Source organism: Drechmeria coniospora, chromosome 02 (genome assembly GCF_001625195.1).
Source record: "Drechmeria coniospora strain ARSEF 6962 chromosome 02, whole genome shotgun sequence".
Classification (NCBI taxonomy): domain Eukaryota; kingdom Fungi; phylum Ascomycota; class Sordariomycetes; order Hypocreales; family Ophiocordycipitaceae; genus Drechmeria; species Drechmeria coniospora.
This window is the reverse complement of record NC_054390.1, coordinates 3781362-3797194: the sequence shown is the minus strand read 5'-3', so window position 1 is coordinate 3797194 and position 15833 is coordinate 3781362. Positions and strand designations below refer to the sequence as shown.

The following is a 15833-nucleotide window of genomic DNA, read 5'->3' as shown; positions in this document are numbered from 1 at the left end:
GGCGTTCTAGTCTCAGGGCAAACAAGGACGATAACGGGAAGACATGTGATAGGTGATCCAACCAGCTTGACGAGTCTTTTGCACATTGATTTTTGGTTGCTTCATGGCGCCGTTGTGCGGTTGTCCGACAGTTACAGTCGACGTTGCTGTGTTGGGGCTCGAGAGCAGCAAATCGGTCGTTGATGGTCGTCGAGGTCCGGAAACGAACGTGGCACGCACGCGTAGTTGCGTAGTAGTGGGCGAGCATCTTCGGAATGAATGACTCCATTTGCTGTTGCTGTTCTTGAGACGCGTGGGCGGAGGATGGATGGAGGAACGGATCATGGATGCATCTAGGGCACGGCGATGCAAATTTTGCAAACTCGGTGCATTTCACGGGCGATGGTGCCATGATGGCGATCTGAAAACGGCAGGCGCGCGAGCTGGCTAGACGGCAAGAGCCATGCACGGTGCTTGCCAATGACATATCGGTCGCTTCAGGCCCGTTCGTGTCATTTATTGCACGAACCTACCTTGCTTCATGCGTCCAGTCGCGAGTTTCTATTTTCTCATTATACGGATTCTAGTACGGACTCCGAATCATGGTTCTCCAAGCGCAAGAATACGGAGGCTTCAACAAGCAACCTCGACCCAACGAGCGAGGGGAAAAGGTTGCATGGAGAGGATGGCGGACAAAATAAAAGGCACTGTAGGTACAGTACCTGTGCAAGATGTGAGCAGAGATGGGACAGCAAGGCAGGCAGGCTAGCAAGCAAGCCTTCTCAGCTTCTGTGAGAGGCAGCGCCTGTTGTTGAGTTTTTTCTCGAAGCATCAGCGACCGTTATCGACGAGTCGAAAGTGTCGTAGATATAGCGGTAGGTTTAAGTACTGTACATGTAGGTGTAAGTACTGCACATGTAGGCGGAAGTACTGTGCATGTAGGTGGGTGTGCAAGACGACGTACAGGCACATGTGCAGTGTAAAGTGCAAGTACTCCTCCGTACTTGGGGGTACTTGTATTAGTCCTGTAAGTACAAGTACAGGTAGACAACCATTGGATCGGGAGATTCATCACCGTCCATTTCGCAAAGATAGCGATCGACGATCGCTGATTGGGCTCGTCCCGTTCTTTATCTTTCGGCATGTGGCCTGGCGGAGACGCGGACGGGCTAGTGCCGGGGTTCCGGAACGGCCGTAGCGGGTGCAGCCTGCTGGATCCTGGAAGCCGCCAGTGGAGGGGGGGGCCACCAGATCCGCGTCACTGCTCGGCTGCACGCTAGGAATAATTATCCTGCATACGAGTTCCGTACATGCCTGTACTGTAAGTACTTATATCTAGGCGAAGGATGGGACGAGAATGCTGTATCCATGCACACCTACCTACGCACACGCATACGTATGTGTACCGAAACTGTGCAATTGGTTACCGGAATCGGGAGTCGACCGTGACGACTCATCAACAAAACCTCGCCTGGACTAGCTTCCGATATGTTCCGTTAACCGTTCGTCGACGGGAGAGCTGGCCGCCATACCGACTGCAGCACCTGCACTTATATTTTCATATTTTTCTCCGTCTTTCGTTTGGCTGCGACGGCGTACGTAGATGAACCTCGCCCGACCACGTCGGACAATTGCTCGGTCATTCATTTATCAGGTAGGTTGCTGGAAACATTGGCGCTTGTCCGCGCGCCTGCCGCTTGGCATATTTGCCGGTCGTCGTCTCCTGGAGGCTATCGATCGTTGCCGAGTAAGTAGATGGTGCAGTCGCTGGTCCCTCACGAGTCATGACTGCACCTCGCTCCTCCATTCGGCTTCGAGCTCGACCAAGCGCTCGGCAACGTCGGCTGGAGCGACCTCTTCCAACACTCTCCGTTGCTCCTCCGAGATCTTGTCGAGCACGTACCGGCTCACCGTCGCCGCGTCCCTCTGCTCCGGCCGACCGATGCCGACGGCGATCCTCGCAAAGGGCGAGAGGGGGTATCGACCCTGCGACAGAGATTTCTTGACGCTCTTGACGCCATTGTGACCTCGCGGGCTGCGATCCCATGAGACGAGCTTCACGTCGCCCAATTCTCGTTCGAGCTCGTCGTGCACGATGACGAGGCTGAGGGACGCCGCCGAGTTGCTGTCCTTGACCATCTCCTGCCAAGCTCGGGCGACGAACGGGCCCGAGACGTTCATGAGCGTTGGCGACTGCACGAGCGTGTACTTTGGTCCGCGCGACGTCAGGCAAGCCTGCCGTCCCAACACCACTTCGCGAAATGCCGGCTGGCCGACCACTCTAGCAAGCCCGTTGAGCGCGAAATGGCCGGCCGAGTGTAGGCTCTCGTACTTGGGAAGCGGGTTTCCTAGACTGACGACTAGGAACCGGGGGTTGAACATGCTGGCCAGACGGATGTCGAGAAAGCGACAAACAGCCATGCCATCCATGCAGCCATGATTCGAAGTTTTGTTCGCCTCGTCCAGCTTGGGAATTTTGAATCACGTGATGCTCTCGCCCACTGCGGTGTGCATTATTACTGCGTACGGCCATAGTCTGTAATAAATATTAAACCTTGGGCACTTGTTCGTCGTCTCCGCCTGCGCCTCATCCACACTGACGTACACATCCGGCACGCCGATTGGGTAGCGTCGTGCCTACAGCCGGCCCCAGTTTCGACGCCCCAGTGTTCAGTGCCATCACCACCCAACACCACGGACACCTCCAGGCAATCATCAGGCATCACAGAGCACCTCCCGGCTCCCGCGAACATTGCCAGACATTTTCCCGATACGCCGTAACTGCCGCCAATTCCCACCCATTCCCATCCTCTCCCGCGCCCCCGAGCGGCACCGTGAAGCGAACGACTGGACGACGGCTCTCTGAAATCTCACCCTCGCCCTTAACCCGAAACACAGCCCTCCCGTCGAGGCAGACGTCAGCCAAGATGTCGTGGGCGGGTATGCGCAATCGCCGCCCTTGATTGCGAGTCTCCGGCTAACGTGCACCAGGGTTCAAGAAGAATGTGAATCGCGCGACGACGCAGGTCATGATGAAAACCGGTACGCTCCCTCGCGCCCTCGCTCGCCGCGCTGCTGTCGAGGCTGACCAACTCGGCCAGGCCATGTGGAAAAGACAAACGACCGGGACTACGAAGTTGAGGAGAGGTACGCGGGCAGATTCGAGTTCCTGACCGTCCGAAACGATCGCTGACGCGCCGCTCTCAGACGGTTTCGCACCATGGAAGCCGCTTCACTACGGCTGCAGAAGGAAGCAAAGGGCTATCTCGACTCGCTCCGAGGTATGTCACGGTCGAGGACAGCACGTCGATGCGCGAGGTCGAGTGGACAACGTTAACGGTTGCACAAGCCATGACGGCGTCGCAAATGAGGATAGCCGAGACCATCGACGCCTTCTACGGCGACTCGGGCGCAGCGGACGGCATGAGCAGAAGCTACAAGCAAGCAGTTGAAGACCTCGACGCCGAGACGCTCAAGGCCCTCGACGGGCCCTACCGAACGACGGTGCTGGAGCCCATCACCCGATTCTGCGCCTACTTCCCCGACGTCAACGAGTGCATCAAGAAGAGGTCGCACAAGCTGCTCGACTACGACGCCCTGCGAGCGCGGGTCAAGAAGCTGGTGGAGAAGCCCGACAAGGACGCGACGAAACTGCCACGGACGGAAAAGGAGCTCGAGATGGCCAGGGTAGCTTATGAGCAGCTCAACGAGCAGCTCTGCACCGAGCTGCCCCAGCTCATCGACCTTCGCGTCCCCTATCTCGACCCGACCTTTGAGGCTCTTGTCAAGATTCAGCTCCGGTTCTGCGCCGAGGCGTACTCACGCATGGCCCAGGTGCAACAGTATCTCGACGCCGATACGAGGGATCAATACGCCGAAGGCCATCTGGACGCCAGGGTGGAGCAGGTTCTGCAAGAGATTCGGGAGCTGAGCATCAGCGGTACCGTCTAACGAGACGTCAAGGTCAGGCAGGCAGGCAGGCAGGCAGGCAGGCGGGTGGGTGGGCGGGCAGGCACGCTGCCAGCCAGCCTGATATCGGAAGAGGCAAGAGACGACGGATTCGACAATGGATGCAGGATTCACGCATCAGCGATACGCATGGTTCGCCGCAGAGGTAGCCAAAACTGTTTTTTGTAGACGCTTCATCTTCAATACCCGATTCCGTGGATAGGCGGTCGGGCTTTTGTGCGACACGCCGATGCCCGCGGCCCGGGTGATTTGTACCGACATGACGGCAGGACATGTAGCATGCGGCGTATGACATGCGGCATGCGGCATATGGCATTTGACATGTAGCATGTAGCATGTAGCATGCAGCGTGTGGCATCGAACATGTGACATGTGACAAGGCGCGGCCCGTGTTTGACGCAGTGCGAGCGAAAGTGCAGCGTCGAGTTGGGCAGAGTGCCGTGCACATCCCCCAGCCTCCTCGAAGCAGGGTCATTATTCGTTTCGTCATTCCATCACGTATTTCTCGCACCTCATTTCCCAGCCGTCTGCACACTGCGCTTGCCAAACAGGTCGCTCAGCGACAGACGTTGACCCATCGCCTGGATGGCGGGATGAGCGTCCGGAACCGCTTCCTCGGCCGGGCTGGTCGGCCGGACCGCCTTCCAGGACTCGTAGATCATGGCGCCATTGACCTGTCTCGTCTCGGCGGCGTCGTTGTGTATCCAAACGCCGATGACCTTGCCGCCGGCGTCGTCGTCGGCAGGCTTGTCGCTACCGACCCGCAATATGACGAGTTCGCCCATGATCTCGACGTGGGTGACGAGGGCGAGGTCGACGACGAGATTCTCGAGGCCCCGCCGGTTCAGGACGAAGACGCAGGCGCGGGGGACCGACTGTTGATCCGAGGAGGAGGCCGCGGCCGGTTCCTGGGCGCAGACAAACATGGTGCCCTCGATGCCAGACTTGTCCCAACTCTCGGCATCGCCGTCGAAGGTGTAGATGACGGCATTGGCGGCGATGCTGAGGAGGCGCTGTATCGAAGGCAGGTACCGCTGCAAGACGGAGAGGTTGAGGTCGGTGTTGGTGCGGTGCGGCGGCGGCGGAGCGTACGATGAGGTCTGCATCGCCGTCGCATCCGACTCATAGTCTGAGACGGCAGGGATGAGGTTCGAAGGATGCCGTGCGTGACGGGACCTGCGGGGCGTTGATTTGCTCATGACGGTCGACACGACGGGTGGCGATGGCGAGAAGGTGCCTGTTGTGTTTTCGAGAAGGTTTGCTATCGTATGCTGTACTGAAGTTCGAGGCGGCGGACGAGACGGAGGCGTGCGTTGGGCGTGGTGTCGAACTTGAGGTTGGAGGAGCAAGCAACAATGGTGGGAGGGAACACGATGTACGCTTTCGGGCGCTGAGGACAGCTCTCGTTTGCCTCCGCACCAGGTCTTAACACGGGAGAAGCAAAAGAACCAAAACAAGGGTTATGGGATGCAGTGCGGCGCGATGTGCCCAGACGATTTGGGCTTCAACCGTATTGTCTTGACGTCGTCGATGACATGGCGCCGCTCACGAGGCTCGAAAGTGTCGAGATTAGCGGGCAGCCAGTAGAAGGGTGAATCGGCTTATCGATAAAGACAATCTCCCGTCGGTCAGTTGATGTCAACATGTAAGTACTTACTGCACGGAGTAATTACTGTACAGCTACCACTACTGTACAGAGTACCATACAACTGCTACTACTGTTCAGAGTACCGTACAACTGCTACTACTGTTCAGATACAACTGCTACTACTGTTCAGAGTACCGTACAACTGCTATTGCTGTACGGAGTACCGTACAACTGCTACTACTGTACGGAGTACTCTGTATTAAATTCGCCGAGGCCCAGTGGGACGAGGGGTCCTGGACGAGGCGCTGAGGGGAGGTCAGTTAGCGGACCGTACTTAGGGAACACAGGCGCCTCTCCCCTGGAGCGGAGGCTGCACCCGCAGATATCGGTGGCGCCTCCCACCTTGCCCTCGCTGCACGTCATTTGCGAGCGCCTTGCTTTGCTCCCTGTCACGAACAAGAACACGGAGCCGAGCTGCCATCCTTTCTCTGAAATCACAGTTCCCGGGTGCGTCCCGGGTACAGACGCACATGGCGCCGCTTCTGGGTCTCAAGACAACAAATTATTAGGCATAGGTATTCATCGTCACCGCGAGAGCGACGACCACCACGACCGCAACCACCGCGACTGCAACCACCGCCACCGCCCCATCTATTGTCATTCACAACCTTCCTCGACTTTGCATCTCCCTCCCTCTCTCGACACCTATTCCGCAGCTTCGAACATTGCTTCGGCACCCAGCGACTCTATTTACCGTACACCATGGTCCAGAGGATCAGAAACCGCGACTACGATATCGAATGCTAGCAGCCTGGCCTTCATTTGCCCCCGTCGCCCCCTACTTGTCGAGCAATGGCCACTCTGTCGAAGGCGCCGTCTGTCCACTCGGCTGCTTCCGACTCGGCCGATGTCTCGTCCACAGCACCGCAGTCGCTCGCGAGAGCCGTCCTCACCCGCAGATCCGAATACGTGCGCCCATGTAGCGTACGGGTCAAAATCGGCACTTGGAATGTCGCCGCCTGTCCGGGCACCGACAAGGACCTCGCTCGCTGGTTTGTCGCCGGTCGAGGCGTTGACGAGAACACCACGCGGCTGCAAACTTCTCGAAACGCCGCCGTCGAGCGCGCCACGGGCGAGAGCGTCGATTCCGTGCGCCTCGTCGGCGGAGACCATGTCGGTCTCTACGTCCTGGGGCTGCAGGAGGTCGTCGATCTCAGCCTGACGAGAGACTACGTAAATCGAGCCGTCTACACCGACCACTCCTCCATCGACAAGTGGCAGGCCGCTCTCGAAGCCGCCATGCCTCCCGGCTACGAACTTGTCGCCTCGGAGCAGATGCTCGGCCTCCTCCTGCTCATCTATGCCTCTCCGGAAATCGCGCCGACCATCACCAACGTGAGCTCGAAACAAGTTGGCACTGGCATCTTGGGATACTTTGGAAACAAGGGTGCCGTCGCCACCCGCCTTGTTCTCGGTGAGACGACCCGGATGGCGTTCGTGAACTGCCATCTCGCTAGTGGTGCCGGCTCGAACTACCTGGAACGGCGGTGCTGGGACGTCGGCCAGATCCTTGCCAAGACCCAGTTCGACCCTGTCGTCCACAGCGGCGTGACCGAGGACGGCGGCGAGAGGATCGGAGACGAGGATTTTGCCTTTTGGTTCGGCGACCTCAACTTTCGCCTCGATGGTCTGCCGGGCGATGACATCAGACGCTTGCTGACCTTGCACGCAAGAGGTGAATATGGCAAGCCTGGCGGAAATCGTCGGCAGTCTTTGGATGGAAACAGAGATGGAGGGGACGAGGGACGAGACGGCGACGGAGACGAAGACGAAGACGGCATCATCGTCATGAGGTCGTCGGAAAGCGATGATGAGACCGACGGGCGATCCCAGGAGCACATCGACTCCGACACCGAACCGGACGACTTCCCCAACGATCCGAGTCAGGACCCAACATCGTTACAAGCAACGCTAGACTCTCTACTACCCCACGACCAACTGAAGCGCCTCATAGGCCAGAGAAAGCTGTTTCATGACGGGTGGAGGGAGGGCCCGATCGCCTTCCTTCCCTCATACAAGTACGACATCGGCACCGTCGGCCTCTTCGATTCGAGCGACAAACAGCGGGCGCCCAGTTGGTGTGACCGTATCCTCTATCGCACCCGCAAGGATAAACTTGGTCATGACACACGGCTTCGGGAAGAGCTAGCGTCGAAGAAGAAAGATGAAGAAATGAGATCGAGGGGCTTGGAGGAAGATGACGACGTTTTGTTCAGTTATGACCCGGAAACGGATGGCGATGAACAGGCGGTTGGAAATTCCGAGGTCAAGTACGACCCATACGACGACACGACCGATAATCGGGAACTCGTCGAGGAGGATGTCGTGACGAAGGAAGGGTACCTCGACCACATCGCCCAGGACATGTACACTTCTCATCAACGCATCACGTCTTCCGATCACAAACCTGTTGTATCCGTCTTCACTCTGCAATACGACACTGTGGTGCCGGAGCTCAAGGCCAAGATTCATGCCGAGGTCGCACGCGAGCTGGACAGGGCCGAAAACGAAGGTCGACCCAAGGTCACAATCGTGGTCGAAGGCGGCCCCGAAGATGACGGCAACGCCGTCGACTTGGGTTCCGTCGGACTTTTGGAGACGGCCACGGCCGTCATTACCGTTGCGAATACCGGCGGCGTGCCCGCCAACTTTACGTTTGTCGAGAAGCCGCCGCCCGAAGCTGGCGAGGACCCCGTTCCCGTTTGGTTGACGACGCGCTTCCGACGACCGGCCGAGGAAGGGACAGACTTTCTGGGTAGGACGGTGACGCTCGAGCCTGGGGAGACGATTCTTGCACAGATCGAGGCCCAAATCTCCGACATCATCCACCTCCGCGCGCTCAACGATGGCCACGCGAGGCTTGAAGATGTACTTGTCCTGCGCGTCGAGGACGGCCGTGATCACTTCATTCCTGTTCGAGCCAGGTGGCTGCCGACCTGCTTTGGCCGATCGATCGACGAGCTCATTCGCGTTCCCGATGGAGGCATCAGAAGCTTTGTGCTCGACAAGGGCATCGTCGGCGCCATACCCGACGACGCAGCCGTGCATTGCTCGGCCCCGAAGGAGCTGTTCAAGCTGACAGAGGCGATCCAAACCATGGCCGAGCGGTGCGTGGCTGACGAGTCGATGTTGGAGGCCATGACGCTGCCGCGCGATCCTGGCTGGCCGTTCGATGCTTCCACCTGGGCTGCTGGTCCGACGGAGCAAACCCCGGTCAAGGCGAGGATTGTAGCCGCCATGGACACGGACTCCTCTGTCCTGGAGGCTCTACCCGTCGAGCTCCAGTCGTCAAGCAAGCTGGAACTTTTGTCCGCCGTTCTCCTCCTATTCCTAGCCTCCCTCACCGATGGACTCGTGCCCCGGCAGCTGTGGACCAAGCTTTCCACCTCTCTTCCCAACCTCACGTCACTACCCACGAGTGCCTGGGCCGACATCAAGAGCCAGGTGCTTGAGCTCCTCTCATCGGCTCCCAACCACAACATCGCCTTTGTATTTCTTACCTCGACAGTTTCTCGAGTCGTGGCCGAGATCAGCCCTACCACTGCACCGGAATTATCGGGCCTGCCTGGCCTAGGACGACGACTCAGCTTTCGGCGGGTAAACGACGAGATCTCTCGGCGAAGACGAAGTAGGGAGAAGCGGTATGCCGAGACCTTGGGGCCGCTCGTCTTCCGGGCAAACGACAAGGAAAAAGCGATGAAGGAGAAGGAGAGGATTATTGTTGAGATGTTTTTGAGACGAGAAACAGATGACTAGGGGGGTAATGAGGAGGAGTGGAGATGACGGACTTGGATTATTGTGAACGCTGTGCAGTGCCATTGATGAATCCACTAGAAGAGGCATGGCATGAGCATAATCGTTTTGTCACGGCACGGCGAAGGGCTGATTGACCGATGGCAACACGTGGAGGCCACCAATCTGCCGCTGCCTTGACCTTGATCCTGACCTTCACCAGCATACCAGTCATTTTCGTCCTTTTCGGCTGCTGGGAAAGGGCGCAAGCCGTCGGGGGAGGACAGCCTGCCGAGGTCGTTACCCATATCACTTGACTGTATCCTGGACGGTTCGGTCAATTGTCGTGGCCGACACGACGGCCATCATTCACCCCCACCCATCTGCTCTCCGATGTGGTCCTCGCCTCACCGACGCCCAGCTTGTTTGTCCTGAAAGATAAAAGTAAAAAACCTCCTTCTCGTCGTCTTGTCTCGGATATAAGCACGGGCCAATGTGCGGCTATCTATGTGCAACTTCGCGACCGGCTCAGCCTTGACCGGCGTTCATTTCGATGAAAATTGCTTCCATAATCCGTCGTACTTGCAGGTATCACAGCGCCTACCCGTCGCTATTTCGTCGTCCTCGCGTGTCCAATCCAGATGAACAGGTAGCAGAACGAGCACTCGGCCACTCTATTATCAACCTGGAAGTAGAGCATGCGTTCAGCTGCCAGAATCAAAGATACAACCAAGATGTTGTACGAGAGTCGTCTGCTCCTCCTCGAGAAGGTGTCACAAATCCCGCACCAGCTGGAAGCAGTTCGCCTCCGGGTCATTCAACAGGCAACCGCCGATATCATCGCCCACTTCGCCGAGGAATTTCTTCGGGAGGACTTGATTTGATAGAAGGGGTGTGGTAAACACCTTGCAGGGATAAAGAAGCGGAGCAGGGAATCAATCATCATATGAGATTCGTTGGTGATGGACCCTTGTCGCTACCAATCGGCCACAGTTTGGTCCACGTAGGCGATGTAAATGTATACTGTCGTACAGGACGCGAAATTGGTCATGGGTTTGGGCACGACTCATCGCAAGTACTGGGTAGGCGTTCGTATTAATGATTGGTGAGAAGAGATCACGTTTGATGGGTTTGGGATGCCTGGCGTAGTTAAATGCCACACCTCCGATTGAACCACGTAGAATTGGTTTCTACAACTTCGAACCAAATATATGCCTGCTTGCTTCGTCACTCAACCGAGTCCCACATGACGGGAGCGGACTTGTGCTAGTTTATTGCATGTCATTGGAGTCGACCATTCATGTCATCAAAATGGGATCCGACCCAATATTCTCTGTGCATTTCCGTCACATGTTCATATTTCATGTCCGAAAAAGCTGCAAGAGGGTGTGGTAAAGCAAACCTCTACGGCTAAGTTATCTGGCAACGAATGTGCCCTCCCAGAAATTGCTACCTCCCAATATCAATATTTCGAATTCCTGTCCACTCCATAGCCAACCATCCGTCCCTTCAAATGATCAGGTACACATATCATAGCAAAGATTGCATGGGACCTCGTTGATATGAGGACGGGGAAACCATCCCAATGTCTCATCTTGTAAATATCAATCATGAGTCGATCAGAAACGCAGGTGCGGACAGGGGAACGACATGTCGACAACGAATCGTGGTCACTCGACGTACTCGCGCTGGTATGTTGGGTGAGGCGACCATTGTTCCTCGAACATCTGAGCAACCCAGTACAAGGGGTGATCCCAGTCAATCTGCGCCTGTCTCCCGATATATTGTGCTTGGTAGGCTGTGGTGTCATCGGACGTGGTCGCCCCGACTGCAAATTGACAAAATGCCGGTCAGACACTTCTGCAATGCACGGTGGCTGGTAACAATGGGCCACTTACGACTACCGTTGTTGTCCTTGTAATGCTTCCAGATGGCGAGCTGGCGCTGCACGCGTGCGTCCGTCATGGTTTCCATGACTAGGTCGTGCTGTTCGGGACTCAGTTCGGAGAGGAACGACTTGTGCCTATGCCACGGTTCGAGGGGATTAGGCCAGGCCCTGCAGTTGTAGTAGTGCCAGTGCAAGAGGATGGTGTTGCAGCCCTCGTGCAGCTGCTCGACGAAGCCGGGAATGGAGTATCGGTACTGGATTTCATGAGTAGGTCATTTTCTCGCGACAGGAAAATACCCAGGTTTCTTACCTTCGCACCGTAGTTGTTCCTGGCATGCCGGTATCGATCCGAGCTGACGAAGCTTGCTTGGTGGAGAAGGGTGAAGAAGCAAAAGTAGATCGTCCACCACCAGCGTGGCTGGTTGCGAAAGACGAGGGCTTCGAGGTCCTTCAAGACTTCGCGTCCGTAGATGCTCAGAATTTTCGTGTGTGTTATACAGTCGAACTGAGCAATGACCATGCGCGGCAGAGAGACCTTGCCGAAGAGAGGGTATGTGTCGTCCTTCGTCTCGGGGTCCATGCCGAGCTTTTCGTCGCCGCAAATGTAGGCGCTGCCGGTAGTATGCCCTGCAGTACACAGGTAGGGTTAGCCATGATTGTCTTGCCGGATGGAAAGTCGCGTTACCCACTGATTGCAAACCATAGAATGAAGAGATTCCTGAGAAGCCTCTTCTCCACGTTCACGGTTCTACCCCGTGGCCCTTCAATCTCGTCCTTGCACGACAATCAGCACGTAGAAAAATGAGTGTCTGGAAAACAAAGGGGATATACCTCGAGCCCGGAATAATACTTGACCGCCATAATGTAGGTCCGATTGATCACGTCTCGCTCCACTGCGGGTTGGATCATCGGGTTTGGTTTGTTGTGCATCAGCAGGGATGGAATCGCATTCGTCGTGACATACTCTTCAAAATACGACGCAGTGCTCCAAGCATCAACGAGGCAGTATGCCGCCAGATCCTTTCGCCTGCGCGTTTCAAACCCTTCGGCGCCATCACGAACCGTCCAGAAGCGGGCGATGACGTCGCCAGGCCGGGTGTTGAATTTCACGACTTGAATCGTGATGGGAGTCCCACAGATGCCTTGAGTAAACGAGATGACGCGAACATCGCCGCTGATCCGGTCTGCGGCCGAGACGTCCCGTATGGCTGTGCCCGACCAACGGGCAGTCAGGTTGAGCCCGCCGCTGCGGAAGAGCACGGCATCGGTAAGCTTGTTCCTGCAACAGAAGATCTGATGGATCGTCTTCCTGGACGTCTTGGAGAACCTCTGGCACGCCAAGCATTCTCCGCCAGGATTTTCCGGATCGTTTTGGCACTCGTATTCAAGTCAGGATATGCTCGGGGGTGCAGCAGGCCGGCCGGGCATACTTACACGAATCTTCTGGACTCGGCACCTCAGGCACGCGTTTCGATGCCTGGTGTCTGCCGTTTCTTTGCGTCTTGCATCATCGAACGCGGATCTAGTCTTGGGCCATTGAACCATGCCGTACGGTTCGAGGGATGAGCCGGCACCGTCGCTCTGTTCCGGGTTGATGCACGACCCCAAGGTCAGCTCCTCGGTGCCGAGTGGTAGCGAAGGTGGCGGCAATGCCGCTCGGGAATCGAACGGGGAGGAGTCGGCGGCATCGTCGGTAGCCTTGTAAGCAGCGCTAGGCTGAGAATGCGGCGGAAAGACGTCACCTCCGCCCATGGTCAACTGAGGGGATGGCTCGAAGGTGAGGGCCAAGCCCGCTTGCTGAGAAGAATAAAGCTGCTGAAGCTCAAAGTCGGAATACTGCTGCGCAGTATGACCGGATGGCTCGTTCGGGGTGGGGTTCAAGCACGGATATGGGCTCAGCGCCTGGATCGGGTTGAACGTCTGGCTTGATAGCGGAGGGCCGGATAGGGAGATTTGGAAAGCCGAGTCGGGATCGCCGACGGAAGGTAGGTGTGTCAGGGCCGGAGGGGCCAATATTTCTCCCCTTGATGACAGGCCAACACTGTCGGAGACACCGGTCTGACCTGGCCCCGGTAGGGATCCTCCACAGGGCACTCCGCCGGTAGCGTTGAAGAGCGAGGCAGGCGCGGCGTTGTCCAGAGGGTAGTAGTATTCCTGCTGATGACGCTGCTGCTGCTGCTCTCGAGCCTGATGCTGCTGCTGGTACTGCGGGTGCTGTCGATACGGTTGGTCCTGCTGCTGATGCTGATCCTGATGCTGATGCCGATGTTGTTGGTATTGCTGCTGCTGCAGGTGAGTAAGGTAGGGGTTGGAAGTATCACCAGAGATAGGCGGGAGGAAAGGTGGATCGTCAAGGATTGCCGAGACGATAGGATCGGGAAGCAAGGATGCTTTATAGGAGGAGCCGTCGTTCCCACGATCATTGCAGGGGGCTTGCACCATGTCATGGGGTCCATTGTAGGCAGCAGGGTCCAAGGGAGCGTGCCGCTGCGAATCAACGTTTGTATGGCTCCTCTGCTGATGGTCGCGAGGCTCACGATAGGCCTGGGGGCTCGGCAGGTCCGTGTCGTACTCGGAGGGGTCATCTTCCTCGTACGCGGCGTCGAGTCTATTCGGCGTCTCGGACACAGCCGTGCGAGGGCTGTCCTTCCATTGGTATGAATAGGAGAAAAGAAGGCGGGAGTGCTGTTCCTGCTGGTGTCCAGCGGCGGTGCCCTGGTTGAACACGGCAGCAGGGTTACATGTCCCGTCGGCATGATAACTGAGGTCGACGAGCTCGCCAGCGGTTCCTCCATCGTGCTTCGCCGGGAGACGCTGACCCAGGGGGGGCTGGATGGTGGCTAGTCAGAAAGCCATGCTACAGATGACTCGAGGAGCGTGTGCGAACTTCCAGTCTGTTCCGGTTGACGAAGAGACCCCTGGCGTGCTGGGCTGGGGGCGCAAAATAGCACTGGCCTTTGTGCGCCCGTATCGCCCAGACCCTAGACAGTAGCCATATCACGTCACACGCGGTTGCTGATCTATGCGCACACCGGTACGTACGCCTCGGGAATACTCAGCGAAGCAGCAGTTGCAACAAAGACAGGGCGCGCACAGCACAACGCAGGCCATCACAGCACAGCATTTGACATCTGCCAGGAGAACAAAATAGAAAGGGGAAAGGGAGTGAGGAGTCGGTGCAGTGCAAGGGTAGGTGGGTGTCCATGCCTCGATGAATAAGACTAGACGCGAGAGTGATGGTCTCCTCTCTAGGAAAGGAGGAAAGAGAAAAGGCCGAGGCGAGTCATGAGCAAAGAGGTGAGGAAGCAAGGAAGCAAGGAATCCAGGATGATAAAGGCCATAAGCAGTCTCACGTACCTGGTCCATCGTTGCCGCCGGGATCCTGGATGACAAGTGAGCACAAGCAGGTCCGGAGTCGGGGGCTGTTCGCTGCTCTGCAGGGTTTTGACAGATGAGAGTTGCGGTCGCACACGGACGGGAAGACTCGTCTTGATGGACGGCGACGCACGTCTGGTGAAGGCAGCCGGGATGAGAGGGCGGCAGGTGAGTGGATGCTACTCTGTACTTGTATGACGGGGGACAAGAGGAGGCTCGCCGTCAGGTTGTACCACAGGCACTCTGTCGGCTGTCCAGGTTTGTGGGAGGCTCGGGATCGAAGAATCCGGGATCTGAATGCAACGATGACGGAGGAGAGAGGGAAAGGGAGAGGGGAACCATGAGGGTGCAAGGAGGACGATGCCACTTTCTCGGACAGCTGGGGGATTCGTCAGTAGTCACCTGCTGGTGGCAGAGAGCAAGCATCAGCGAGAGGCGCCACGTCGGGGCGCCCCAGCCAAGGCGCCGCAGTCGAGGTGCCGCGCAGAGGCGAGACATGCCCTGGAGGTGCGGATGCTCATTCCTCGTCGCTCGCACGTGCATGGTCGAGCAGTCGAGCGTGGCGGAGGCGGGTGGACGAGGCTGCGGGCCACAGTACGAACTCGAGATGTCGGGCGCTAGGTCGTCTCCTTGCCACGTTGTACGGAGTACATGTGCTGTACTTTGACGCGTGTCCTACTCACCTAACTGGGCTCCGTCCTGACGTTGAGATGTGGAAAGGACGAATGGGCAGAAGGGGCGACGCACCCCCTGAGTTGATGAATGGGGTGGATCTGCTCGCCGTTCCTGCCTGCCACTCGCCTTGCCGCCTCGGCCCATGGATTGATTGGTTCCTACGCCTCGTCGGATCCTGACAATCAAGGCTCGCCCAGTGGGCATGGCAACTAGAACCCACGAAGCGGAAGGAGTGGTACAAAGAGACGCTTGGTGCTGGTACGATGCACCGTAATTGTACGGAGTACATGTGCAGTACTTGCGCAGATTTTGATAGTACCAGCATGCAGGAACCCACGGAGTACGGATACATATCGCACCATGGACCTACCGCTCCTGCTCCGTGTCGAGTACATGGGCCTGATCCGTGATTACGAGCAATAGGAATGGCACGTTGGCAACTCGACATCCCCATACGCTGTCACTGCTGTTTCGCCCCCTTTTCACTGTCATGATTACTCGTACGTTCTCGCTGACGAACGAGCGTGGCTTTGGAAATGCCCTTCTGAGAGGTGAGTCTGCCATGTA

General features: G+C 57.2%; 5 protein-coding genes across 5 annotated transcripts; 2 read left to right on the top strand and 3 right to left on the bottom strand.

The window, feature by feature from the left end:
- Nucleotides 1-1761: 1761 nt before the first annotated feature.
- Nucleotides 1762-2361, bottom strand: DCS_04169 (mitochondrial peptidyl-tRNA hydrolase; the record flags this gene model as incomplete). The annotated part of the gene is made up of 1 exon (XM_040801481.1): nt 1762-2361. The coding sequence occupies one exon, from the start codon at nt 2359-2361 to the stop codon at nt 1762-1764; it is 600 nt and encodes a 199-aa protein (XP_040656514.1).
- A 545-nt stretch (nt 2362-2906) lies between these two features.
- On the top strand, nt 2907-3930 carry DCS_04168 (hob3; the record flags this gene model as incomplete). Its single annotated transcript, XM_040801480.1, has 5 exons — nt 2907-2919; nt 2971-3021; nt 3081-3126; nt 3187-3260; nt 3329-3930. The coding sequence occupies 5 exons, from the start codon at nt 2907-2909 to the stop codon at nt 3928-3930; spliced, it is 786 nt and encodes a 261-aa protein (XP_040656513.1).
- Nucleotides 3931-4460: 530 nt separating this feature from the next.
- Nucleotides 4461-5147, bottom strand: DCS_04167 (uncharacterized protein; the record flags this gene model as incomplete). The annotated part of the gene is made up of 1 exon (XM_040801479.1): nt 4461-5147. One exon carries the CDS (start codon nt 5145-5147, stop codon nt 4461-4463), a length of 687 nt encoding a protein of 228 aa, XP_040656512.1.
- A 1241-nt stretch (nt 5148-6388) lies between these two features.
- DCS_04166 (phosphatase family protein) lies at nt 6389-9352 on the top strand (the record flags this gene model as incomplete). The annotated part of the gene is made up of 1 exon (XM_040801478.1): nt 6389-9352. The coding sequence occupies one exon, from the start codon at nt 6389-6391 to the stop codon at nt 9350-9352; it is 2964 nt and encodes a 987-aa protein (XP_040656511.1).
- Nucleotides 9353-10998: 1646 nt separating this feature from the next.
- DCS_04165 (uncharacterized protein) lies at nt 10999-15134 on the bottom strand (the record flags this gene model as incomplete). The annotated part of the gene is made up of 8 exons (XM_040801477.1): nt 10999-11156; nt 11227-11470; nt 11527-11843; nt 11906-11990; nt 12048-12593; nt 12651-14045; nt 14574-14650; nt 14825-15134. The coding sequence occupies 8 exons, from the start codon at nt 15132-15134 to the stop codon at nt 10999-11001; spliced, it is 3132 nt and encodes a 1043-aa protein (XP_040656510.1).
- Nucleotides 15135-15833: the final 699 nt, after the last annotated feature.